Source organism: Onychostoma macrolepis, chromosome 09 (genome assembly GCF_012432095.1).
Source record: "Onychostoma macrolepis isolate SWU-2019 chromosome 09, ASM1243209v1, whole genome shotgun sequence".
NCBI classification, from domain to species: domain Eukaryota; kingdom Metazoa; phylum Chordata; class Actinopteri; order Cypriniformes; family Cyprinidae; genus Onychostoma; species Onychostoma macrolepis.
In genome coordinates, this window is record NC_081163.1 from 1,092,789 (window position 1) to 1,118,900 (window position 26,112).

The following is a 26,112-nucleotide window of genomic DNA, read 5'->3' on the forward strand; positions in this document are numbered from 1 at the left end:
TTTCATAAAGAACATGAAGCCTCTTTTAGGACCATGAACATATTATTTTCTAATTTTTATTTATTTTTTTATATAATATAAATATAAATTGCAAGTTATGAAGTCCAATTTTGAGAGGAAAAAAAGACTATGTTCTCAGAATTGCGACTTTAAAACTTGTAATTGTGAGTTTATATCACGCAATTCTGAGGAAAAAGTCAGAAATAGAGATTTAAGGTTAATATTTCAATAATTTAATAACACGTTTGCAGTTTCACGGTTCTCTCACGCTGGTTAATGTTCACATGACATTCAGCATAACAAATAAAATATTTTTAATATTTAATTATATTATTATAACAATATTCTTTTTAGCAAGTGTTTTATTCTGGTTGTTTTTATTTAACAATTATTTACATTTTTAGTTTTTTAAAATTATGATTAATTATTAGGTTTTCATCAACTGATTAAAAAACTGATAAAATGTAAATGTGTACATTGAATGCAATGTAAGTTGCGGATAAAACCATCTCCCAAATTCATAAATGCAAACGTTATATGAAAGTTGTGCAAGTAAAACTAAAAAACTTTACTTACTTAAAATAAAATATATAGTTGTACATAAATATATTTTAAAAAATATAATAAAAAAAAATCAGCTACTTTATTTCTCATTTTTATTCAGTTTAACTTGATGTATTATAAAATAACTAAAACTGATAAAAAAAAATTTTTTTTTTAAATTAAGAAATTACAAATTAAATTAAAAAAAATAACAGAAAATATAGAAATTAAAACATTAAACATACTAAAATAAAACTGGATTATATTAAATGCTATTATATTAAAGCAAAAAGACACAAGAAGTCACAGTGATTTTACCGTGGTACAGAGGTGCTCTAAACAATGAGTAAAAAATAGGATAACACTTTATTTTAAGGTCTCTTAACTAGTTGCTTATTAGCATGCATATTACTAGAATATTAGCCATTAATTAGTAGTAATTAAGCACATATTAATGCCTTATTCTACATGGCCTTATTCTAATCATACCCAATACCTAAACTTAACAACTACCTTACTGACTATTAATAAACAGCAAATTTAGGGAAAACTCGTAGTTAATAGTGAATAAGTGGTCCCTATTCTAAAGTGTTACCAAAAATAGTTTATGAATCTTCTTAATGAACACAGTTCATTAGTGTGATTGTAATCATGCTGTGGATCTTCAGGTCGGGATGATCCTGTTTTGCTGGATCATCAGCTTCATTCATTCATTCTCTCTGAACAAGCAGCTTCTTGCTTTGAGAGTTTAAAGCAGGTCTGTGTGCGTTCAATCTGGACGCGGATAATCTGTGTAATCTGATTATGTGTGTGTAAGAGCCTGCGTTTTCAGCGTTTCACACACACACACACACACACACACACACACACACAGACGCCGCTGATCATGGCCGGAGAAGAGCCGTATCCGAGAAAGATCCTGCAGTACATGGAGGGATTCCTGGTGTCAAAGGTACCGATCCGCTTTCACATTCATGCATTTATACATTTAGATTGCATTAATACATGTGATGTGAATATAACACCTGTGAGCTTTTACAGCAGTGTTTACACTAGTACAGCTTGGATCTTCTGCTCATCAAGGCTGCATTTATTTGATCAAAAATATAGTTTAAAAAAGTGAAATATTATTGCGATTTAAAACAACTGTTTTCTATGTGAATATATGTTAAAATCTAATTTATTTCTGTGATGCAAAGCTGAATTTTGACCATAAAGTGTCAGCAAAGACATGTATAAAGTTATTTATTTCTATTTCAAATAAATGCTGTTCTGTTGAACTTTCTATTCATCTGTGAATCCTGAAAAATAAAATGTATCACGGTTTCCACAAAAATATTGAGCAGCACGCTTTCAACATTGATAATAATCAGAAATGTTTCTTGAGCAGCAAATCATTTCTGAAGATCATGTGACACTGAAGACTGATGCTGAAAATACAGCTGCGCATCACAGAAATAAATTACAGTTTAATACATATTCACATAGAAAACAACTGTTTTACATTGTAATAATATTTCACAATTTCACTGTATTTTTGATCGAATAAATGCAGCCTTGGTGAGCAGAAGAGACTTAAATCAATATCAAGATTTTAGATTAAACTTTATATGAGTCTATTAATGAAAGTGCATGCTGTCACCATTAGTTACTGCTCTTTTTAATCACTTTTTGTCTTGTCTAGTTTATTTTATTCAAAATTGGATGTTGTTTAAAAAAAAAAGATGAAATTGATATGAAGATGAATAACAGCGGACAACAATAACACCTTAAATATGAAGAGGTCAAACAACAGATTAATGAGTTCACAAAAAGCTTATGGATGTAATTATAATATAAGTCAGACATTGAAGTGATTTGCTGTTTTTATCTCTTCTGAGGAAGATTCATGCTTGTTTGGCAAAGTACCCACGCAGAGACATTTTGATCAGATTTATTCGATGTATTCTCATTTTGTAAGTGACTTTTTTTTCTTTTTTTTAAAGATGTTTTCTTGGATTGTTTACTCAAAAGGGAAAATAGGAAAATCTGTTTCCTGCTAGCTAAATTTCCTATACATTAACAGTGTATAGTCTGGCTCTAAACCTCTATTTTCTTTATTCAGAGCGGATCTAGACAAGTATATGGAAGCTATTAGAAGCTCTGTTCATGCCGGGGCCGTAGCTGGGGTTTCGGGCCCCTGGTGCAGGTTGTACCTGTGGGCCATATTTGAAATTGTGCAAATAGGCTAGCACAGATAAATAAACAGAAAAAAGAAACAAATTAAACACTTTAGTTTTTCAGGTTTGTCAGTGTAATAATCAAATGCACTGTATGTAAATTCAATATAATGATGCACATCTTTATCAGCTGTTTCTGTTCGCTTACAATATAACCATCAGTTTTCGTGAATACTCACCAAGACGAGTATTTTGACATAATTTTGTATGTATTTGTCCGTTCAAGCACATGAAGACGTGAAAGAGAGCTCAATTGTGGGCTCAGAGATGCAGCTCTGTGTGCGAAAGTGCGGAATTTATTTGTTTTGTGTCTCCTTGTGCTTGAAAGCTTTAAAATGGCTTGAATGTTTCAACTGGCAAGACTTAAAAACACTGCAGTGTCCTGGGGCCAGTTGCATAATCTTAGCCACAATGTTAAGACTCTCTGTCTGAAGAACTCGTTTGACCAACTAGCAATTAACCCATGGGAAATCACTTACTTTTTGGATTCAAATGAGCCCAATCTATCTTCTTGTAACTGATCAGTCTTGAAATATATACTGTAGATGTCTAACTTTTTAAAGGGGTCATCGGATGTAAAATTCACTTTTCAAGTTGTTTGAACATAAATGTGTGTTGGAAGTGTGTGTACACATCCATCCTATAATGATAAAAATACACCCAGTGGTTTTTAAAATCCTCTTTCTCAAACAGGCTGTTCTGAGATTCCTATCAGAATGACGCAGTTCTGTACAGGCCCCTCCCACGAGAGTTGATTGACAGGGCCGTCTTACCTTAGCCCCGCCCTGAGTGAGCTGAGAGCTGTCCTCCTCCGGTGCAGGGAAGACGAGATGTGTCTGATTAAGTGATTGAGGTGTTTTGTTGTTGGATGTAATAATGAATAAAACAGTCGTCATTTTCTCCCGACATCTGAGCCGCTGAAGACGCAGAGGATTAACGTTACTTCGCTTTGAAGTGAATGTGCCGATCCCCGATCTGTATAAATGCGTCTACGTTCGCGCAAATCATTCGTGATCCAGCTTCATCTACAGAAGAAGTGAGTATAACGCTTTCTTATGAATCTTTGCAAATCGCATTTCCCAATAATGTACTAGTTAGCCAGTTTTACGGCTAAAGTAAACGGTGCTGCTCGTCATTCCACAGAAGAGAGGGGCGGGGCCAGCAGAGCTCATTAGCATTTAAAGCGACATGGACTAAAAACGGCTTGATGAAAACAGAGCTGATTTTGACAGGTTTAAAAAGGTGTTTTTTACACTGCCATTGAGAAATTTTAACTAAAGTATGTTACAGACTTTTCATTAAGACCCTAAAGAATCATATCAACTTGTGGAAAATGAGCATCCGATGACCCCTTTAAGACTAGTGTAAGCAGTTTATGCAACCAGCCCCTGATCCTGATCTTTCACAGAAACAATTGTGTGTGTGTGTGTATCTGTGTGCATGTGATTTATGAGGACACACATTTGTATAATGTCATGGGCATGACATGTATTACAAGGAGAAGGTGATTTATGAGGACATTTTCAGTGTCCCCATAATTCAAAATGCTTATAAATCACACAGAATGAGTTTTTTTTGAGAAAGTAAAAATGCACAGTTTCCTGTAAGGGGTAGGTTTAGGTGTGGGGCGATAGAAAATACAGTTTGTACAGTATAAAAACCATTACGCCTCTGGAGAGTCACCATAAACCATAAAAACCAACGTGTGTGTGTGTGTGTGTGTGTCAGACTCTGTTCAGTGCGTGTGAGCTGGGTGTGTTTGAGCGTCTGCAGGGCTCTCAGCTGTCCGCGTCTGATCTGGCTCTGGCTCTGGGCTGCAGTGAGGACGGAACCGAGCGTCTGCTGAACACCTGTGTGAGTCTGGAGCTGCTGACCACAAACACTGACCCGCACGGAACAGGTGACTCACTACAGCACACACTCCTCATGACATACAAACTGCTGAGGAAAATCTAGAACATTTGCCGTAATCATAATGACTGCAGAAATAGTGATTCTGTGTTATAAAAATTAAAGTCTACATGTAAACAATATGAATTATAAATATTTCACTAATAAATATTTCAAAAGGAAAAAACATAAAAAAGAGACATATTCAAAAAAGTTTCAATCTATTATCAGTTATTTTAGTGTAATTATGATACTATTATAGTTTTTATTAATATTTTGAACTTTTAAAAAAAAATTCATTTTAGCTAGTTTTAATAATTTTATTGTTAATTTGTTTTTAGTATTTTTTAAATATCTATATAGGTCTTATAGATTTTCATTTCATTTTCAGTGAAGTTATTTTGTGTTAGTTAAATGAAAAACGAGAAATGTGGAAAAAAAATTTAAATGAGCAACTTTGTGCATTTACTCTTAAGCCAGTTATTTTTATATACTTTTTTTTTTTTTAGTTAATATTTAATGTTTTAATATTTAATTTTGAATTAATTTTCATTTTTCTTTTTTTTAGTTACATTTTTTAGTTTTTAATATTTATTATTTATTTCTATTTTTTATAGTTGTTTTATTAGATTATCATGAAAATGAAAATGTTGCCTTTGCAACTAAAACAAGTAGATTTTTAAAAAATATATTAGTTTTATTTCATTTTAAGCAACAGGGATTTAATTAAGTTAATTAAGGTTTTAATTAAATTTTTGAAATAATGTTGTAAATAAAGATTATTGGAGATGTTTTACACAAATACTATTTTAGGTTTTCTACTTCAAAATTTCACGTTTAATTCAATGTTACTTGCAGTTTCTTAGTAATTACTTGTGAAATTTACTAACAATTTCTGAGCGAAAATAGTTTCTAAACCAAATGAGAGACACAGTAACTTACTGTAAAACTGATGAACGATCATTTTGAATGAACAAGTATTACTCAGTCTCATTTACAGTGAAGTCTCTCATCTGTACTGAAAGGCTTTAATGTTTTACAGCTGAATGTAAATGTGTTGTGGTTAATTGTCTTTTTCCGCATCTCATCTAGTTCTCTACAGTAACACAGAAATGTCCAGCATGTTTCTGATCAAGTCCAGCCCGACGTCTCTGTATCAGTCGATCGAGTACAGCTCCAGAACCATCTACCTGTGCTGGCATCACCTGAGCGACGCCGTCCGGTGAGAAGCTCTCTGCTTCACATTTGATTCGCAAACATCTCGAAATCATCAAAACTGCAGCTGGAGATATAGAGCGGCCGCTGATATTTAGATAATATGTGACGCTGAACCACAAAACCAGTTATAAGGGTCAATTTTTTTGAAATTGAGATTTATACATATATCATAAATAAATAAATCAGCTACAAATATACCTGTGCCGCTTATGACTGCTTTTGTGCTCCAGGGTCAGATTGTATGTCAGTATTCGCTGTACTGTTATAAAGATCTCATTGATTTACATTACAAGCATCAGAATTTCATCATATTAATATCCGCATCTGCAGCATATTCCTCCATATTCTCACTGCATCAGACAGTATGAGCCATAAAAGCCTGATGGATCTGTGCACAAACTCTGAATCCTGACTGATGTTTGTCAACCTTCTTCTCTCTCAGAGAAGGGAAGAACCAGTATGAGAAGGCTTTCGGTGTGAAGTCTGAAGACCTGTTTGAAGCCATGTACAGGTGAGTTTAGTTATATCCCATTTCTGAGTTTAAGTTGTATTTAACTCCAGTTATTTCGGTGCTTCAGTTGAACTTATTTCAGTTAGTTGCCAAGCCAAAATTTGTCATTTACATTTAGTTTAGGTTTTCGTGTAATATTTATATCTTATTTTATTTCAGTAAAAAAGGTAACAACTTATTTTAAGGTTACACTTTACATGTACTTACTATAATAATAACAATTAATTATGCATAATTACATGCAATTAATTAACCCTAAGCCAAACTCCAATCCTAACTCTAACCATATAGTAAGTACATGTAGTTAATTAATATTACTCAGTACTAATTACACTGTAACAAGGACTCCTTAAAATAAAGTGTACCAAAAAAAAATCATAATGATACTAGTTTTAGTGTTAGTTAACAATAACACCCTGCGCTAGAAGGATGGTCTGAGATTTACAGTGTTTTTCCAGGACAAATATCTAAAGAAAAATAAACTAATTTCAGTGCGAAAACAAGATTATTTTTTTCTGATCTCATTGATAGATATTTTTCTATTTTTAGGCAAAAGCTCTCTTCGTTTTGATACATTTTTAAGTAAACAAAACTTCTTATATGATGTCATGTTGCATCTCCAGTAAATGTGTCTTGTTTTAAGAATATTTAAATATTTAACATTTCTGATTGAGAAAGTAGTTGAATTCAAAGATTTACATGGCTGCAATGTTCCTGATGAACAGATTATTTAAGATCTACAAACCAGATCGAGCTCTGGATGGATTGAGGTGTTTATACACTACTGTTCAAACCTTTGCAATGGTTAAGAATTTTAATGTTTCTGAAAGTCTCTTCTGTTCAAAGCTGCATTTATTTGATCAAAAATACAGTAAAATTGTGAAATATGATTACAATGTGAAATAAGTTTTTTTTCTATGTGAATGTGTTAAAACTGTAATTTATTTCTGTGAATCGCAGCTGTCTTCAGTGTCACATGATCTTCAGAAATCATTCTAATAATTTTTTCACACATTTTCGAAACTTTGCCTATTTTTTCAAAACTTTACACACAAATCTAAGAATTGCACACAAACTGCAAAACGCCTCGCATCTCTTGCTAAATGAAGCACTGCATTCAAAATATCACAAACACATCTCAAAAACACCTTTTCCATAATATTAATTCCTGTTAGATTTGTGTGTTACATAGAGAATTGTGTGTTGTGTTTTGCAAAAAGTGTTTTATGAGATTGAAAAATGAGTCAAAGGCTGTGAATTAGTGTCTGGCTTTGTGTGTGCTTCTAGTGTTTGAGTGACAGCTTTCAGAAACTGTGTGACAAGTAAAGATTCAGCTGAAAAAAACTGTTAGAGTCTTATATATCTTAATTATTCCAAATCTTTGACTGTGTAAGGCTCCACCCGCTAGTCCAAACAACGGAATCCAGCGGCCTGGTCGAAGGTTTAGTGCATGTTCGGTCTTTTACTTGCGCTTCTGAATTTATCAGGATCTAGTTTCAATTTTAGTCTAACTCCGTGCTTGATCTGACTCCAATTTCAAGTGATCATTAAATTTAGACAATATTTACAATTAAACTGATCACAGATATCGATTGTACATTAACTTAGATATTTGATTATTCTGAAAATCCCATACTTTCAATTATTCGTTCATTAGGGACTAGGTATCGCATAGGAATTACACTTCGGACGATTATTTAGTGAATCCACGACACAAACTCGTCAGTTCTGAACTTACTCAGAGGGTGCAGAGCGGTTATAATACCTTTAAGTGAGCTGCACCTGCATGCGCATAACAAAAAGTGTATTTTTTCCTATAACCACAAGAGCTACACCGTGTTAAGCCAGCGACAGTCAGAAATCCAGAGTCTCCTTCATGGTGCTCCCCATGGTTCATCCATCAGTGCTTTGGTGTGATCTGTCCTGAACGCAGATTTGCGGAAATACCTCTACCATTAATCTACTGGAAAAAATGATTTCAGAAGAGATCAGAATAAATCAAATATAACAATTTATTATTACTCAGGTAAACGTATCTTGCCAATTACATAATAAAACCATAAGAAGCCAATTCAAAAATAAGAAAATACATAACAGTTGTTCAAAGATGAATCAAAGAACAAAATGTTTACCTGGCTTCAAGAAGAAGATACATAGTATGGAACATATTAAATACCCTCCACACTACGGGCTGATCTGGCTACAAATCGCCCCGACTGATTTGCAACTTTCCCTTAAATACTACCAGAACAAAAGGCTCATAAACATTTATTCTCTGCCCCAAAACAGATTAGATCTGTGTGTGGGGGATGAGAAACCTCAGGAAGAGATGTTCTCGTGCCCCAAATGGTCACACCTGTAGAGCAATGTTTATCAGGTTTTGAAAGGAGACCGCCCACAACAGAAGCACAGAGTTAACTTAAGTTTCCAATATTTCCCATAATACAAGTGACTACTGTGAAATTGAGACCAGTTTACCCATCGCACCGAGACCTTTAAAATGATACCAAACATGAAAGGGTTAAGATCATTAATTCTTAAGATATAGTGAATATTTTTGTAAGAGTAGCAACTTGAGTTCTTTCAGTGACCAGTACCATGAGTCCAGGGTGGAAGGATGGGTGAGTGGACCAAATGGTCTTTCTCTCAGATCTTCTTGTCTGATTAGAGAGTTTATTGTCTTGCGGCATGACATTTGCATTGTAAGGGTTTCTGGGTGTTTGGCTTCACAAAGAGATCAAAGCCTGATTGAAGAGTTTGTTTTGTGGCCTGACATTTGCATTGTAAGAGTTCCTAAGTTTTGGCTTCACGAGGAGTTATTTTCATAAAGGAAATAATTTAACTCCCTACAACTGGTAGTGTATGAAGGCTCCGATTGAGCCATCAATTCAATAATAGTCAGATTATTAGTAAAAAGAGTCCAAATGATGTTGTGTTTGGACCAAACAATCGAATCAAGTGTGAAAGCAGCCTTTTAAGTGAATGTGACTGTGGTCTTCAGGTGTGTGTGCATGCGTGTGTTTGTTTGAGTTTGTGTGTGAGTGTGAGTGTGAGTGTGTGTGTTTGTGTCTGTGTGTTTGTCTCGTACTGTCTCGCGTATCTTGTCATTGTCTGCGCTTGCTTGGCCATTTGTTGTGATAAACAGGAAAGTGTGTCCAGCTGAATTCAATCTCTGTTTTGTCAAACGGATATAAAAAGGGTTAGTATACCGCAACAGCGCTCACACACTGTATGTAGCGCAATACTATCAACCTGCGCACTTTGCCTGTGTCTGCCAATACATTACTTTCTTTTTCTATTGGTCTCTGGAATTGTCAGTCTGCTGTCAACAAAGCTGATTTCATTACTTTCTTTATTAGTCATTCAAGGCTAAACCTCATGGCCCTGACAGAGACCTGGATCAAACCAGAGGACACTGCTACACCTGCTGCACTCTCCAATCATTTCTCCTTTTCCCACACCACCTGTTTGACTGGAAGAGGTGGAGGTACTGGTCTGCTCATCTCTAATAATTGGAAATTTACTCCTTTACCATCTCTGAGTATCAACTGCTCCTTTGAATCACATTTGGTTACTATTACCTACCCTCTAAAAATCCATTTTGTAGTTGTTTATCGTCCTCCAGGACCACTAGGTAACTTTGTGGAAGAATTAGATGTGCTGCTCTCAACCTTTCCTGAGGATGGTACTCCCTTAGTTATGCTTGGAGACTTCAACATCCACCTAGATAAACCTCAGGCTGCAGACTTCCACGCTCTGCTCTACAAGAGAGTGTTAACTACGGCTACTCACAAATCAGGCAACCAACTGGACCTTATTTACACAGGACACCGCTCCACTGATCATGTGCTGGTTACTCCACTGCACACCTCGGATCACTTCCTCCTCGCTCTTAACCTCAACATGATTCCTGACACAACACATACCCCTCTACATGTCACTTTTCGACGTAACTCACTCTCATCCTCCCGGCTATCTGCTAAGGTTTCATCTTCACTTCCTCCCCCTGAACAGTTATTATCTCTTGATGCTAACAGTGCTACTGATACTTTCTGTTCCACTCTGACATCTTGTTTAGATACTGTCTGCCCCTTATCTTCCAGGCCAGCCTGTACCACCCCTTCTGCCCCTTGGCTATCTGACGTTCTCCGCGAACATTGTTCTAAGCTCAGGGCTGCTGAAAAGGTTTGGCGCAAATCACAAAATCCTACTGACCTTAATTTATATCGATTACTCCTCTCTGACTTCTCTGCTAATGTCTCCACTGCTAAAAGGACATACTATCATGACAAAATTAACAATTCGCCTAACTCTCGCATGCTCTTTAAAACATTTTCCTCCCTCCTTTGTCCTCCTCCTCCCCCTCCTTCATCAACTCTAACAGCTGAAGACTTTGCCACATTCTTCATTAATAAAATTACAAACCTCACTGCACAATTTCCCACACCACAATGTGTCAAGCACATCTTACCAGCAAACATACACTTGTTCACATCCTTCTCTTCACTCTCTGAGACAGAAGTCTCTAAACTCATCCTTTCCGGTCATCCTACTACTTGTCCGCTTGATCCTATTCCATCTCATCTCCTTCAAGCCATTTCTCCTGAAGTTGTACCTGGACTCACTCACATCGTTAACACATCCCTTCACACTGGAGTTTTTCCCTCAGCACTTAAACAGGCTCGAATAACCCCACTTCTTAAAAAACCCACTCTTAACCCAACTCTTTTAGGGAACTATAGACCAGTTTTCCTTCTACCTTTCATTACAAAAACACTTGAATGAGTTGTGTTCAACCAAGTCTCTGCCTTTCTCACACAGAACAACCTCCTGGACAGCAACCAGTCTGGCTTCAGAAGTGGACATTCGACCGAAACTGCCTTGCTCTCAGTTGTTGAAGCTCTAAGACTTACAAGAGCGGTTTCCAAGTCGTCATTACTTATCTTGCTGGATCTGTCTGCTGCTTTTGATACGGTCAACCACCAGATCCTCCTGTTAACCCTATTGAGAAAGGGCATCTCAGGAACTGCACTCCAGTGGTTTGAGTCTCACCTCTCAGATAGGTCCTTCAATGTATCTTGGAGAGGTGAGGTATCCAAGTCGCAACATCTAACTACTGGGGTGCCTCAGGGCTCAGTTCTTGGACCACTTCTCTTCTCTGTCTACATGGCATCACTAGGTTCTGTCATTCAGAAACATAGCTTTTCATATCACTGCTATGCTGATGACACTCAACTCTACCTCTCATTCCATCCTGATGATCCGACGATAGCTGCTCGCATCTCAGCATGTCTAACAGACATTTCTTGCTGGATGAAGGACCATCACCTTCAGCTCAACCTAGCTAAGACAGAACTGCTTGTAGTTTCAGCAAACCCATCACTTCATCACAATTTCACCATCCAGTTAGGCTCATCAGCCATAACTCCTTCAAAAACAGCCAGAAACCTTGGAGTTGTGATTGATTGATAAGCTGACTATCTCAGACCATATTGTTTAAACTGCCAGGTCCTGCAGATTTGCTTTATACAATATTAGGAAGATCAGGCCCTTTCACTCAGAACATGCTTCACAACTCCTTGTTCAGGCTCTTGTTCTGTCCAGACTTGACGATTGCAATGTTCTCTTGGAAGGTCTTCCAGCCAATTCCATCAAACCTCTACAATTAATCCATAATGCAGCTGCAAGATTAATCTTTAATGAGCCGAAAAGAATGCACGTCACACCTCTGTTCATCAATTTGCACTGGCTACCAATAGCTGCTCGCATAAAATTCAAGGCATTAATGTTTGCCAACAGAACCACCGCTGGCTCTGCACCCCTTTACCTCAATTCAGTACTTCAGACCCATGTGCCTCTAGAAGCTTGCGTTCTGCAAGTGAACAACGCATTATTGTTCATCCCAAAGAGGCACAAAATCACTTTCATGGACTTTTTCATTAACTGTTCCCTCCTGGTGGAATGACCTGCCCGACTCAATCCCAGCAGCTGAGTCCTTAGCCATCTTCAAGAATTGGCTAAAACACATCTCTTCCATCTTTATTTGACCCTCTAACTCTAGCACTCTCTATTCTAATTCTGTTTTATCTATCTGTCTTCTTTTTATAAAAAAAAAAAAAAAAACACAAACATTTGACCCTCTATCAACTGCATATTTATTCTATAACTGCTAGCTTTTCTTGAGAAACTAACACTAGCTTTCTGTTTTCTATTCTATCTACTTGTTTCTTATATATAAACAACAACAACAACAACAACAAAAAACACTAGGTTTCTTTTTTCTGTATTCTATCTACTCGTTTTCTTTAAAAAAAAAAAACAACAACAAAAAAAAAACCTTTCTACGTGTACTGTGTTAGGCTAACCAAGGCTTGTCATAGCACTTGCATGTTGTTGCTCTTTTGTTGATTTTGATTGCATCTATTGTCCTCATTTGTAAGTCGCTTTGGATAAAAGCGTCTGCTAAATGACTAAATGTAAATCTAAATGTAAATGTTTGTGCGTGTTTGTGTGTGTGTGTATGTGTGTGTACCTGTTTTTCTAATCAGGTGGGGACTTAAACCTGAATACACACAGACTCATCGGGACTCGTGTCACGGTGGGGACCTAAATTGAGGTCCTCACGGGTAAACAAGCTAATAATCACACGGAATGAAGTGTTTTGAAAATCTAAAAATGCCTGTAGTCTCCTGTAAGGGGTAGGTTTAGGTGTAGGGTTGGTGTAGGACAATAGAATATACGGTCTGTACAGTAGAAGAAGCATTACGCCTATGGAGAGTCCCCACAAGGATAGCAAACCAGACATGAGTGTGTGTGTGTGTGTGTGTGTGTGCATGCGCGTTTTTGTGAAAAGTCAGGACATAGATGTGTATAATGACAAAGGTATGACAGGTATTACAAGGTGAAGGTGGCATCTCAGGACATTGACCCATGTCCCCACTTTTCAAAACGCTTATAAATCACTCAGAATGAGGTTTTTTTGGGGAAAGTTGAAATGCACAGTCTCCTGTAAGGGGTAGGTTTAGGTGTAGGGTTGGTGTAGGGCAATAGCACATACAGTAAGTACAGTATAAAAACCATTACGCCTATGGAGAGTCCCCACTTTTCACAAAAACGAACGTGTGTGTGTGTGTGTGTCTGTTCAGGTCTGAAGAGGAGATGGTGAAGTTTATGCACCTGATGAACTCCATCTGGAACATCTGCGGCCGTGACGTGATCACAGCGTTCGATCTGTCGCCGTTCAGATGCATCTGTGATCTCGGAGGTAAGACGCTTCTCACTCATGCAAACCTTAGTAAATTAAGACGTGACTGTAATCAGGAGCTTGCAGACAGATTTGAGAATAAATGGCAAAAGAACCACAAGATGGAGCTGATGCTACGTGAACATCAAGAAGACTCAGAAGCAGCACTGATTATCTCACAAACACCAACAAAAATGTTCTCCAAACCAAACATTGATATTTATTAGTGCCACAGTTAATTACTGAGAACAGCACAGACTTAACAGTTTTGTAAATGCATGAACAACAGTGACTGACCAGGCATTAGTGTTAGAAATATTAACAGTGACAGATGAATTTGCACCAAAATATTGGAGTTAGATTGAACACACAACCTTTGACTTCAACGATACAAGATATGAGAAATGTTTTCTCCCTTTTGCAAAGTCTATTTATTTATCTGTCATAACTTTGCATAAAAATAATCTGACGTTCAAAAGTTTGGAGTCGATAAGATTTTTTTTCAACACTGTCTTTATTGATTTTAGGCAAAAAAAAAAGAACAACAACAACAACAAAAAAAAATATATATATACACACACATATACATGTGTATATATATAGATGTATCATACAATACACATACTAGTCAAAACAATGGTACATTAATATCATGAGGTGATGCATGTTAAGCCAAATTACACAAAAAATCGATTTGGATCAGTTTCTTTCAAAAATCCTGTAAAGGGATGCCATATTTTGAAAAACTTTTCAAGTTTTCCCTTAAAAATATATGTGAGTTTTTCCAAAGCCAAGCAATGAGACAATTCTTGTAACCATTGTTTAAAATGAGGGCTTTCTGTGTTTTTACGATGAGCTACTGAAAGTTTAGCTTGTAATAGACAGAATATCAACATTTTCTTATCAGAGCAAGTAAAAGTGCAAGCTACAGGGAAAGCCGATAAGATTTTTAAATGTATTTAAAAGTCTCTTCTGCTCACTGAGGCTGCATTTATTTGATCAAAAATACAGTGAAAACAGTCAAATATTATTACAATTTCAATCTGCTGTTTTCTATGTGAATATCTGTTAAACTGTAATATATTTCTGTGATGTGCAGCTGTATTTTCAGCATCATTACTCCAGTCTTCAGTGTCACATGATCTTCAGAAATCATTCTAATATGCTGATTTGCTGCTCAACAAACATTTCTGATTATTATCAATGTTGAAAACAGTTGTGCTGCCCAATATTTTTGTGGAAACCGTGATACGTTTTATTTTTCAGGATTCACAGATGAATAGAAAGTTCAAAAGAACAGCATTTATTTGAAATAGAAACCTTTTGTAACATTATAAATGTCTTTACTGCCACATTTGATCAATTTAATGCAGCCTTGATGAAAAAAGTGTTATTTTCTTTTAAAAAAATCTTACTGACCCCAAATATGTGCGTGTGTGTGTGTGTGTGTGTGTGTGTAAGTGTCTGTCACACCGTTTCCATTGCTTCCATTAAGGGTCTTGAAAGTGTTCCCTTCAATTATTGAGAAGGCGAGTGTCTGTTGGTTTAATCGCTTCAGATCTGGATTGATTTGGAGGTGTGTGTCCTGACGTGTCATACAAGCCTTGAGGGAATCATCTGTAGAGTCTGCTGTGGTTTGGACTAATGATGACGAGACATTAACATGTGGAGTGTTTGTCGAGTGCTAATGAGCCTTCAGTGAGATTGAACACGACGCAGACGAGACTCTTCATCAAACACACATCACGTCATCTCTGCTGTTTGACAGGACGGTCCTACAGGAATACCTCACACTTAATAAACCGCTTGAAGCTGCATGTTACTAATTACTTTATTGTCATTGTACATGCGGTGTTAATTGAGAAACTACATGATATACTTGCACTTTTAAAAATGCATTTGTCACACCGCTGGAATATTTAAAATCAACGAGGCGATTAAAGATGGATAAAACTTTCAAGAAATAGTGAACAGTTAAAATAAAACACTGAAGGAATAGTTCACCCAAAATAAGATTGACTCACCCTCAGTTCATCTGAGATCAGGATGAGTTTGTTTCTTCATCAGGTTTGTAGAAATGTGTCTCTGCATCAGTGTCTCAGCAATGGATGCTCTGCAGTGAATGGGTGCCGTCAGAACGAGAGTCTGATAAAAACATCACAATAATACACACCACTCCAGTCCAAGATGAAACTAATCCAGCATTAAGATGTTTCATTTTCATTTAGTTGAAGTTCTGTGAAGAACCTTTAACATTCATGGAATCACTGGAGGTTCTTTATAGCAGACAAAGGTTCTTTAGTTTATTAAAATGTGGTTGACACTAAGAAAAAATAGTTCTTTTAGGAGCCGTTCACTGAAAGGTTCTTTGGGAAACCAAAAATGTTTCTTCTATCGCAGTGCTGTGAAAACCCACATTTGCAGCCTTTCTTTATAGAGCGAGGATGATAAATAATGACAGAATGGTAGTTTTATCTGGTAGTTAATAATGTCAGGATATAGTTTCTCCTTATGGACAGCGGCACCGTCTTGCCCTGTGTTCCCGAGGCTCCAGATGGCTGTGGGTGACGTGACTGAAGAATATTAATGTGTGGCCCGCGGTGTGAAGCTCATGTGACGCTTGTTCTCGCTCTCCTCTGATCAGGCTGCAGCGGCGCTCTGGCCAAACAGTGTGTGTCGGCCTTCCCCGAATCAACCGTCACCATCTTTGACCTTCCCAAGGTCGTGAAAACATCCCAGCAGCACTTTGTGTCCAATCAAGATGAGCGGATCTGCTTCTGTGAAGGTACACGTGTGTATTATGTATATATAATTACAATCACATGCATGTATGTATATATTTAAGAAAAATATGTTATGTTTATATATTATGAAATATAAGAATATAAATATATATAGATGTAAATATTCAAATTATATACTGTATGTGTGTGTATTTATATGTACATAATAAATATACACAGTACACACACATTATTTTGGATGCGATTAATCGTTTGAAAGCACTACATATAATCAAATTCAGAACTCAAATTCCACCAAATCTGGCAACACAGCTTGTATCATCTTTTAATGGCATGAGTCATTATTTACATTTTCAGACCTTCCTGGAACACAAAATGAATTTCTGAAGAATCTTCATGCAGCTCCTCTTGTTAATATTTTGAAATTGATTTAAATAAATGTGTATATATATATATATATATATATATATATATATATATATATATATATATATATTCTGTTTTTATTTTAATTGTCGGTAAGGTTTATATAATTTTGCTCTGTTTTTGTCACTTTTATTCTTTTTTTTTTTTAAATAAAGTTTTATTTTGGTTAAAGAATAAGTTCACTTCCAGAATAAAAATTCCCTGATAATTTACTCACCCCCATGTCATCCAAGATATTCATGTCTTTCTTCGTTCAGTCTCAAAGAAATACATTTTCTGAGGAAAACATTCCAGGATTTTTCTCCATATAGTGGACTTCAATGGTGGCCAACAATTTGAACGTCAGATTGCAGTTTCAGTGCAGCTTCAAAGAGCTCTACACGACCCCAGCCGAGGAGTAAGGGTCTTATCTAGTGAAATGATCGGTCATTTCCTGAAAAAATATATATTTATACACTTTTTAACCACAAATGCTCTGCTAGCATTAGCTATTTCTGAAGAAAAAAACACTTCTTGGATGACATGGGGGTGAGTAAATATTAGAAAATTTTTATTCTGGAAGTGGACTCACCCTTTAATATTTTCATTTAATTTTTGTTATTATTATTTTGTTGTGCATTTTTGTTGGTTTAATTAGTTTTTGTTTGTTTTTCACCAGAATATCCAGTTATGAAATTTATTGTAATTTTTTTTAAATAAAACCGATGCATGGATTAATCATAGACGATACTATCTATACGATGTATTTAGAAAACAGATATAATTTTCATTTTCATTTTCACTGTAGTGTTGTCAGTCAATGTGAGTCTTGCATGAAAATGATCGACACTCTAATGATGTGAGGTTGATAATTGTGTTTCTGGCTCTGTCTGAACAGTGATGCATCAGTAGATTGTTTGTTCCTGTGTGTGTATGTGTGTGTGACAGGAGACTTCTTTAAGGACGAGCTCCCGCAGGCCGATCTCTACATTTTGGCCCGGATTCTGCATGACTGGACCGACCAGCGGAGTGTGGAGCTGCTGGCCAAGATTTACCAGTCCTGTAGACCAGGTACAAACACACACACACACACACACACACTCCCTCCTTCATTCTTTCCAAAGTGAAACAGATTTTTGAAGTTTAGTGCCTAAATTTATGGAGGAGAACTAAACTACTGTATATATAGTCCTAAAGAGAATTGCATCAGAAGAGCTCGGAGGGGCCATTTAATCCCATAAATCACTGCAAATGATGCAACTGAGTCTCAGATGACTGACATACAGTACTGGTTAAAAGTTTGACATAAATTAAGATTTTTAATGTTTCTGAAAGAAGTCTCATCAGCTCACCAGTGCTGCATTTATTTGATCAAAAATACAGTAAAAATTGTGAAATATTTTTGTAATGTAAAACAGCTGTTTTCTATGTGAATATGTGTTAAACTGTAATTTATTTCTGTGACGCAGCTGTATTTTCAGCATCATTACTGCAGTCTTCAGTGTCACATGATCTTCAGAAATCATTCTAATATGCTGATTTACTGCTCAACAAACATTTCTGATTATTATCAATGTTGAAAACAGTTGTGCTGCACAATATTTTTGTGGGAACTGTGATGCATTTTATTTTTCAGGATTCACAGATGAATAGAAAGTTCAAAAGAACAGCATTTATTTGAAACAGAAATCTTTTGTAACATTAGAAATGTCTTTACTGACACTTTTCATCAATTTAATAAATCCTTGATGAATAAAAGCAACAGTTTCTTTAGAAAAAAAATCAATTTTTTTTTTTTAAATTCAAAAAGAAAATAATAAAAAATCTTATTCTTATAATTGTTGACTTTAACTCAATAAATCAGTTGCTTAATTTGCAAAGCATCATGGGATTAATAGTTCATTTGCTCATTAATAATGTGAAGGACACAGTCATGCATGTTTATTTTCTTTTTATTGCATTTAATCTTCAGTAATATCGTGATTCTTCTGTAGCTGTTGGTTTAGTTCAGATCAGAACTGAATATACTGAAGAAATTCTGTGAAAGAAAAGAACAGCAGAAATGTGTCTGGAGCAAAGGCTGCAGGGAAAGTGTCTGTTCACTGTTATACACACCTGTTCAGCTGCTGAGAAGGTGTGAGAGGCTAAAGCGCAGTGTGTGTGTGTGTGTGTGTGTGTGTGTGAATGTCTGAAGGGCTGCTGCTTCTTGAATCTATGAAAAAGACGAGCGAATGTCAACTAAACACTCGTCACAAACTCTGGCCTGTGAGCATCTCGTTCTGCTAAACAACAACAGCACAAACTGCCAGAAGCTCATTATATAATTTATCCGCTCACAACAATATGAGGCTTTCTTTCACCTCAAATTCACCCTCTTAAAGGGACAGTTCACCTCAAATGTGTGCCGTCACTGACTGAAATAATGACAGAATTTAGATTTTCTGCTGAATTGTTCTATTAAATCACACATTCATCCTGTTAAATATGAAACAAGCCAACAGAAGTGATCATATATGATACATGATGATGCTGTGTCGCCTGATTTATGAATAAACGGATCATGTCATGTGTGGATGAAGTCCATGAAAGATTTGTGCGTATGTGTGTGTACCTACTTAACCATACAGAAATTAATTAAACCTGACAAAACCTCCTTTTTACCATTTGCAAAAATGATATAAAAATAAATAAATTTAAATATGTTATGGAAGTTCATTTCTGCCACAGAAAAAAAAAAAAAAAATATATATATATATATATATATATATATATATATATAAAGGTCATTACAACTTTTCATCTCAGAATTTTCAGAATTGTGAGGAAAAAAAGTCAAAAGTTGCAATTACTTAAAAAAAAAAAAATCTGTGGTGGAAACTGAATTGTGAGATGTAATCTTAAAATTCTGAAGAAAAACGTCAGAATTGCAAGAAATAAAATCTTTAAAAAAATGTTTTTAATTCTGTGACAGAAACGGGCTTCTATTGTATTCAGTGTACAGTAGAAGTCATTTATACAGCTGAGTAAATGTGTGAGGATCGCTTATAAATCAGTCAAATCAGGTTTGTGTTTATATGCAGTGTTTTGCACAGGTTTCTGTGAGGGTTTGTTCAGGGGTCAGATTAGGACATAGAAAATGTCATTATCCTGATATGAAAACAATGGGAGTCTATGAGATGAGCTCAATAGTGTGTGTGTGTGTGTGTGTGTGTGTGTGTGTGTGTGTTTGTGTTTCCCTCGGCTGGTGTCAGAATCACTCATGTCTGAGATTGAGTCGCTGCACTACAGCTGCTGCTCCACACACACACACACACACACACACACACACACACACATGTTTGTTTTTGTGAAAAGTGGGGACATTCCATAGGCGTAATGGTTTTTATACTGTACTTACTGTATGTGCTATTGCCCTACACCAACCCTACACCTAAACCTACCTCTTACAGGAGACTGTGCATTTCAACTTTCCCCAAAAAACCTCATTCTGAGTGATTTATAAGCGTTTTGAAAAGTGGGGACATGGGTCAATGTCCTGAGATGCCACCTTCACCTTGTAATACCTGTCATACCCTCGTCATTATACACATCTATGTCCTGACTTTTCACAAAAATGCGCACACACACACACACACACACACTCACTTAAACTAAATGGAAATTAGAATTGTTACCTTGGAAATTGATTGAATTGAGTTTGTTGCAGCACTAAAATTACACTAAAAAAGCACTGAAATTAAATAATAAATAAAAATTAAAACTGTAATAAAAATAAAAGCAAAATAAAAAATTGACTAATAATTTAACGAAATTAAAAAGAAAAAAATTAAATGTAAAAATAATAGCTAATATTCAAAATATTGCTAATATATTTTAGCTTATATTGCACCGAGCTGTTTCAGGTGCGTGGCCCTTTAAATGCTAATGAGCTCTGCTGACCCCGCCCCTCTCTTCTGTGGGGTGACGAGCCATTCTCTGAGACAGTTAACTTTAGCCACAATTAGCTGCGGAACTTGCTAACTAGCACATTATTGGGAAAGGCGATTTGCAAAGATTCATAAAAAACCCTTATATTCAGTTCTTCTGGAGGTGAAGCTGGATCACGAATGATTCGCGCGAACATAAACACATTTAGATCAGGGGCGCATTCCCTTCAGAAACAAATGTAATCCTCTGTGTCTTCAGCGGCTCAGATTCAGGAGTAAATGACGACTACTATGTTCATCATTACATCAACAATAAAATCAAAAAAGCTCAATAGCTTACAAGACATTCTTGTCTACATCTGCTCCAGCGTCAGACTGATGACAGCTCACTCAGGGCGGAGCTGAGATAAAACGCTAGTGTCAATCAACAATCGTGGGAGGGGCCTGTGCAGAACTACATCACTCTGCCAAGAATCTGAGATCAGCTTGATTTGAGAAAGAGGTTATCAATTATCAGGATTTTAAGAAAAAGCAGTGGGTAGATTTCTATCATTATAGGGTGGATGTGAACACACTGCCCACACACATTTATGTTCAAACAACATGTAAAAGTGAATTTTGCATCCGATGACCCCTGTGTGTGTGTGTGTGCGCGTGTGTGCTGCTGGTGGAGGTTCTGCTGTATGAGGATAACTGTGTGTGTGTGTGTGTGTGCAGGTGGAGGTGTGTTGCTGGTGGAGGTTCTGCTGTATGAGGATAACTGTGTGTGTGTGTGTGTGTGCAGGTGGAGGTGTGTTGCTGGTGGAGGTTCTGCTGTATGAGGATAACAGTGGTCCTCTGACGGCGCAGCTCTATTCTCTGAACATGTTGGTGCAGACGGAGGGTCGCGAGCGCAAGGCTTCAGATTACAGTCGTCTGCTGAGCTCCGCTGGATTCACACACATCCAGATCCACAACACCGGCAAGATCTACGACGCCATCCTGGCCTGCAAATAAACACACACACCGTGTGTCATGGAGCCACAGACGAGGGCTTTTGTTGTTCAGAAATTATTTTTACATTTTTAATGACACCTCCGTCTGTTTTCAGGCTTTAACAGGCAAATTTAATTAGACTTAATTTACCGTGTTTTACCTGTTGTTCAGGTAAAAGATCTTGGATCGAGCTTTTACTCTTCTGCTTTACTATTTTCACTTTTTCTATACTTCAAAATTTCATATTTCATTTAATGTTACTTGCCATTTCTTTGTAAGTAATTGTGAAATTTACTAGCAATTTCTGAGTGAAAATTATTATCTCTGAATTTACTGCATTTTGAATCTCACAAGCCGACATCCACAAACTGAATAATAAAAACCCAGATTTGAAGGATGTGAATTCATCTAGAAAATTTTCAGACATCTTCAACATTTCTCACATTATATCACAGTTTATTCCTGTAGTTTACAAAATGGTGATAAAATACGAGAAGAACTCCGAGTTGAACTGCGTCTGAACTAACTGATCTTAATGATGTCAGATAACTTTGAGAGAAAGGTCTGTAATGAATTGGGTTGAATAGCTGTCAGCTGTTAAAGTTAAGAACACAATTAGATAAAACCAATTAAGCTCAACTAATTACTAAGCAATGCTTCATTTTGTTCAGTCTGTGTGTGAAAAGATCACATCAGCAATTAAAGAAAAACACTTCAGCAAAACATGATCAGCTCAAAGCGTCTGAATCATTTTTGGTCCCAAATTTTGCTGCCAGTCCACTGTATGAAGGATTTCTGGGTATAATGTGTCACAGTTGACTTTATTTTGCTTTCTTCACTTACATAAATGAGTGATAGTGTCTGGCACCCGCTAGTAAAAAATATCAAAAATTATATCTGGTGTCTGAATCATTTTTGGTTTGACCGTATTTAAAATGAACAGGAAAAAACACAATAACATCAAAAATTACACTTTTTTTTCTTTCAAGATCATGATTTTTTTCAGTAATAGCAAAGTATTAAATAAATTGTTTTTAGCTTTATTTGATTTTTCTCAACTTGAATTTAGCATCTAAAATACTGAGACCTGAATTAATAAAAAGCTGAATTTCACAACCCAAATTTCAAGAAGGTGAATTCATACAAAATATTTTTAAATATTTAAAATTAACAGGGCAAAAAATCAATAACATAACATTTCCCTTTTTTTTCCAAGACCATGAATTTAATGGCTTTTTCGAGTTCTAATTTAACATTTATTTTGCTTAATCTGATTTATTAATTTTTACTGAAATATATTTTGAAAAATATTCAAAATATATTTTTACTTAGTGTGTTGGATTGTTTGTTACAATATTAGTATAATGTTTGAGGTATTTTTTAAATCAGAATTGATGTATGTCGTGTAGAATCTGTGTGCTGTAACTTATGAATTCAGTTATAAAAGGCAGATGATTATGAATAAATGTGAGAGGAATGTTCTTCCTGCAGGCGGCGTATTAAAAAAGGAAAGTAAACAAGCGTCTTTTGATGAAATAAAAGCCGTCCGTCTGCATCACATGAGAGTCATGATGTGATGATGTGTCCGCAGGGAATGAATTGTTTCTGACATGCTTTATTATCTGCTGGATTTCATATCATCATGTCATACTCTGATGTCCCTCACGGTTCAGAAAGAGCTCTTTGTCTGTTTTATAAATGACACCGTAACACTGGAGTTTTCTCAATATTCTAGCAAAAAAAAAAAAAAAATTCCACTAAGTTATGACAACGTTATTTCTGTATGTTCTCTGAACACTTAAATGTTCTAAAAACATGTTTTCTTGATCATGTGAACGTCAAGGGAACGTTACGATGTATCATTTTTAAACGTTACAGGAATGTTACTTTTGAATGAGGAGCAACATTTAAAAAATGTTACACGAACGTCCAACTGAAATATTTTACAAGAAACAATATTATATTTAAATTTGTTTTTATTTTAGCTTTAGTTCAGTTTTAGTTTATGTTTAGAGAACATTATTAAAGACAACAAACATTTATTTTAGTTACTGGAAGAAAATTTGTTTGACGGTTTTTAAAAAATATTTAGCATTAGCTCTTAATTTTATATTTTCAGTTTATTTTTAGTTGAATCTTTAGTTTTTTTTGTTGTTGTTTGTAGCATTATTATTATTTTTTAAAAGTCCTATTTAGAATTCATTTATTTTTATTTTAGTTTTAGTTCATGTTTGTAGAAGTTTGTGGAAATTGATTAAAGACCAGATAACGCTGAACAAACATTCTTTAGATGTTACTGCAAGAACATTTGTTTGACTGATACTTTTTGTCAATGCTTTGAATTAGGTTTTATTTTTATGTTTTCAGTTTTCATTTTAATTTTAGCTGAATTTTTAGTCAGTTTGTTGTGTGTATTTGTTGATGTTATTATTTTAAACTTTCTTTTTAGGCAGAATGTTGTGAGAACATTCCCTGTACTGTTGAATAATGGCAGGATCTAAAACCTATAAATAAACAATGCACTGTTTTAAATGTGTTTTAGTGAATCTGAAATAAATATTGTGCATTAGCATGTAAATAATGTGTTCGTTTAAATTCTGAAGTTTAATGCACTAAATTATTATTTAGCCTGCTCTCTAGATACGGGAGTCAGAATTTGTGTTTTGTCAAAGAGAAATGTTAAGAATGTAAAGTAAAGCAGGAATGAATGTCAAGCAGATGTATATCTTCTGAAGCAGTGAATGTTTCTCTACAATTCTGCTTTAACACTGCATGGATCGACGCACATCTAGAATTACAGTAGAAATATGCCATTTGTACTGTATGTGAACAATATACTGTTACGACCATCTAGGGGTCGGTCGCAGCAGAAAGGGAAAGGAGAGTCTTATGCCAGAGAGAACAATGATTAACAAGCTTTTATTTTGAAAAAGTAAGGGTTTAGCATCAGGGGAAGACAAGGCCAAAATAACAAACAAAAAATAGCTCTTATTAAACCTCTATCTTCCCTAAATCGAAATGAAAGAAAAATAAAATACAATCACAACTTACCTAACTCCCTTTCCCCAAAAACAATATAATAAAGACATTTATACAGAAATAAAATGGCGTCTATCCCCCTACGTCCCTTATCACAAATTCTTACAACCTATTTCAAAAGCTATCTATAAGTTATCAGTTAACCATTCACAATCAGAAGTAACAAATAACAACGGAGCAGAAACACACACAACTGCGCGACACTACGGTACAACGTGAACGACGAGAAGTACTATGGCACAAGAGGCCTCGATCAGCATTTTAGGGGAATCCTTTATCCAAGTCAGGCAAGGATAAGAACCAATCGCCACCTCCATCCAATTAACTCCAAGAACCGCCTTCCTGAAAACAAATATAGACATACACAAAAAGAACACAACAGACAAATGACTGAAGGTCATAACAATACCATCCATATTTATATTTCATATCACTCTTTGTGAAGTGTAATATTAATTAGAATTCATTGTTTCAGACACAGTGATTGACAGACAGACAGATCCTCGTATCCTTTAATCATGTGACTGTTTGGAGCATCTCAAATCACGCAGATATAATGCTGAATATTTAATATTGACTTAATTGAATATTTATTCAGTTCATTTTTTTAATACAGTATTCATTGGCAAGAGTCAGTAAATTTGGGAAACTTTGAATTAAAAGACTAATCTTCTAGATATCAACCAATGCTTATCATCTCAATATGGCCAGATTTATTTGAACAAATAATGTTGTTTTCAGAATTTTTTTTTTAATATACAATTTTTTTATTCATATTTTGAATTCACATTATTTTTATGTTTTCAGTTTTCATTTTATTATGTGTTAAAAATATTTCAATTTAGGTTTAATTTATATTGTATTTATTTATTTATTTATTTTCCTGTTAGAAATTTTAGGGCTTAAATTAATTTCAGTTATTAACATTTCAGCAAGGTGCCAAAACACGCTTTTATAATACTTTAAAAAAATTATAAACAATAAAATTTTACAGCTTGTATACATAGAACTACCAAACTACATACATTTCATAAATGTAGTAATTTTCTTAGTTGGCAACATTTCTAATTTTCACTTAAATTTTTTCTTTGAATATTTATACAGGTGCTGGTCATATAATTAGAATATCATCAAAAAGTTGATTTATTTCACTAATTCCATTCAAAAAGTGAAACGTGTGTATTATATTCATTCATTACACACAGACTGATATATTTCAAATGTTTATTTCTTTTAATTTTGATGATTAGAGCTTACAGCTCATGAAAGTCAAAAATCAGTATCTCAAAATATTAGAATATTTACATTTGAGTTTGAATAAATGACCATCCCTACAGTATACATTTTGGGTATCTCTTGTTCTTTGAAACCACAATAATGGGGAAGACTGCTGACTTGG

The 26,112-nt window shown here is 35.3% G+C and overlaps 1 protein-coding gene across 1 annotated transcript; it reads left to right on the top strand.

The window, feature by feature from the left end:
• Window positions 1-1,429: 1,429 nt before the first annotated feature.
• Window positions 1,430-21,695, top strand: asmt (acetylserotonin O-methyltransferase). Its single transcript, XM_058787751.1, has 8 exons — window positions 1,430-1,495; window positions 4,491-4,662; window positions 5,745-5,874; window positions 6,313-6,381; window positions 13,527-13,645; window positions 16,269-16,409; window positions 17,722-17,844; window positions 21,484-21,695. The coding sequence occupies exons 1-8, from the start codon at window positions 1,430-1,432 to the stop codon at window positions 21,693-21,695; spliced, it is 1,032 nt and encodes a 343-aa protein (XP_058643734.1).
• The last annotated feature ends 4,417 nt before the right edge of the window (window positions 21,696-26,112 follow it).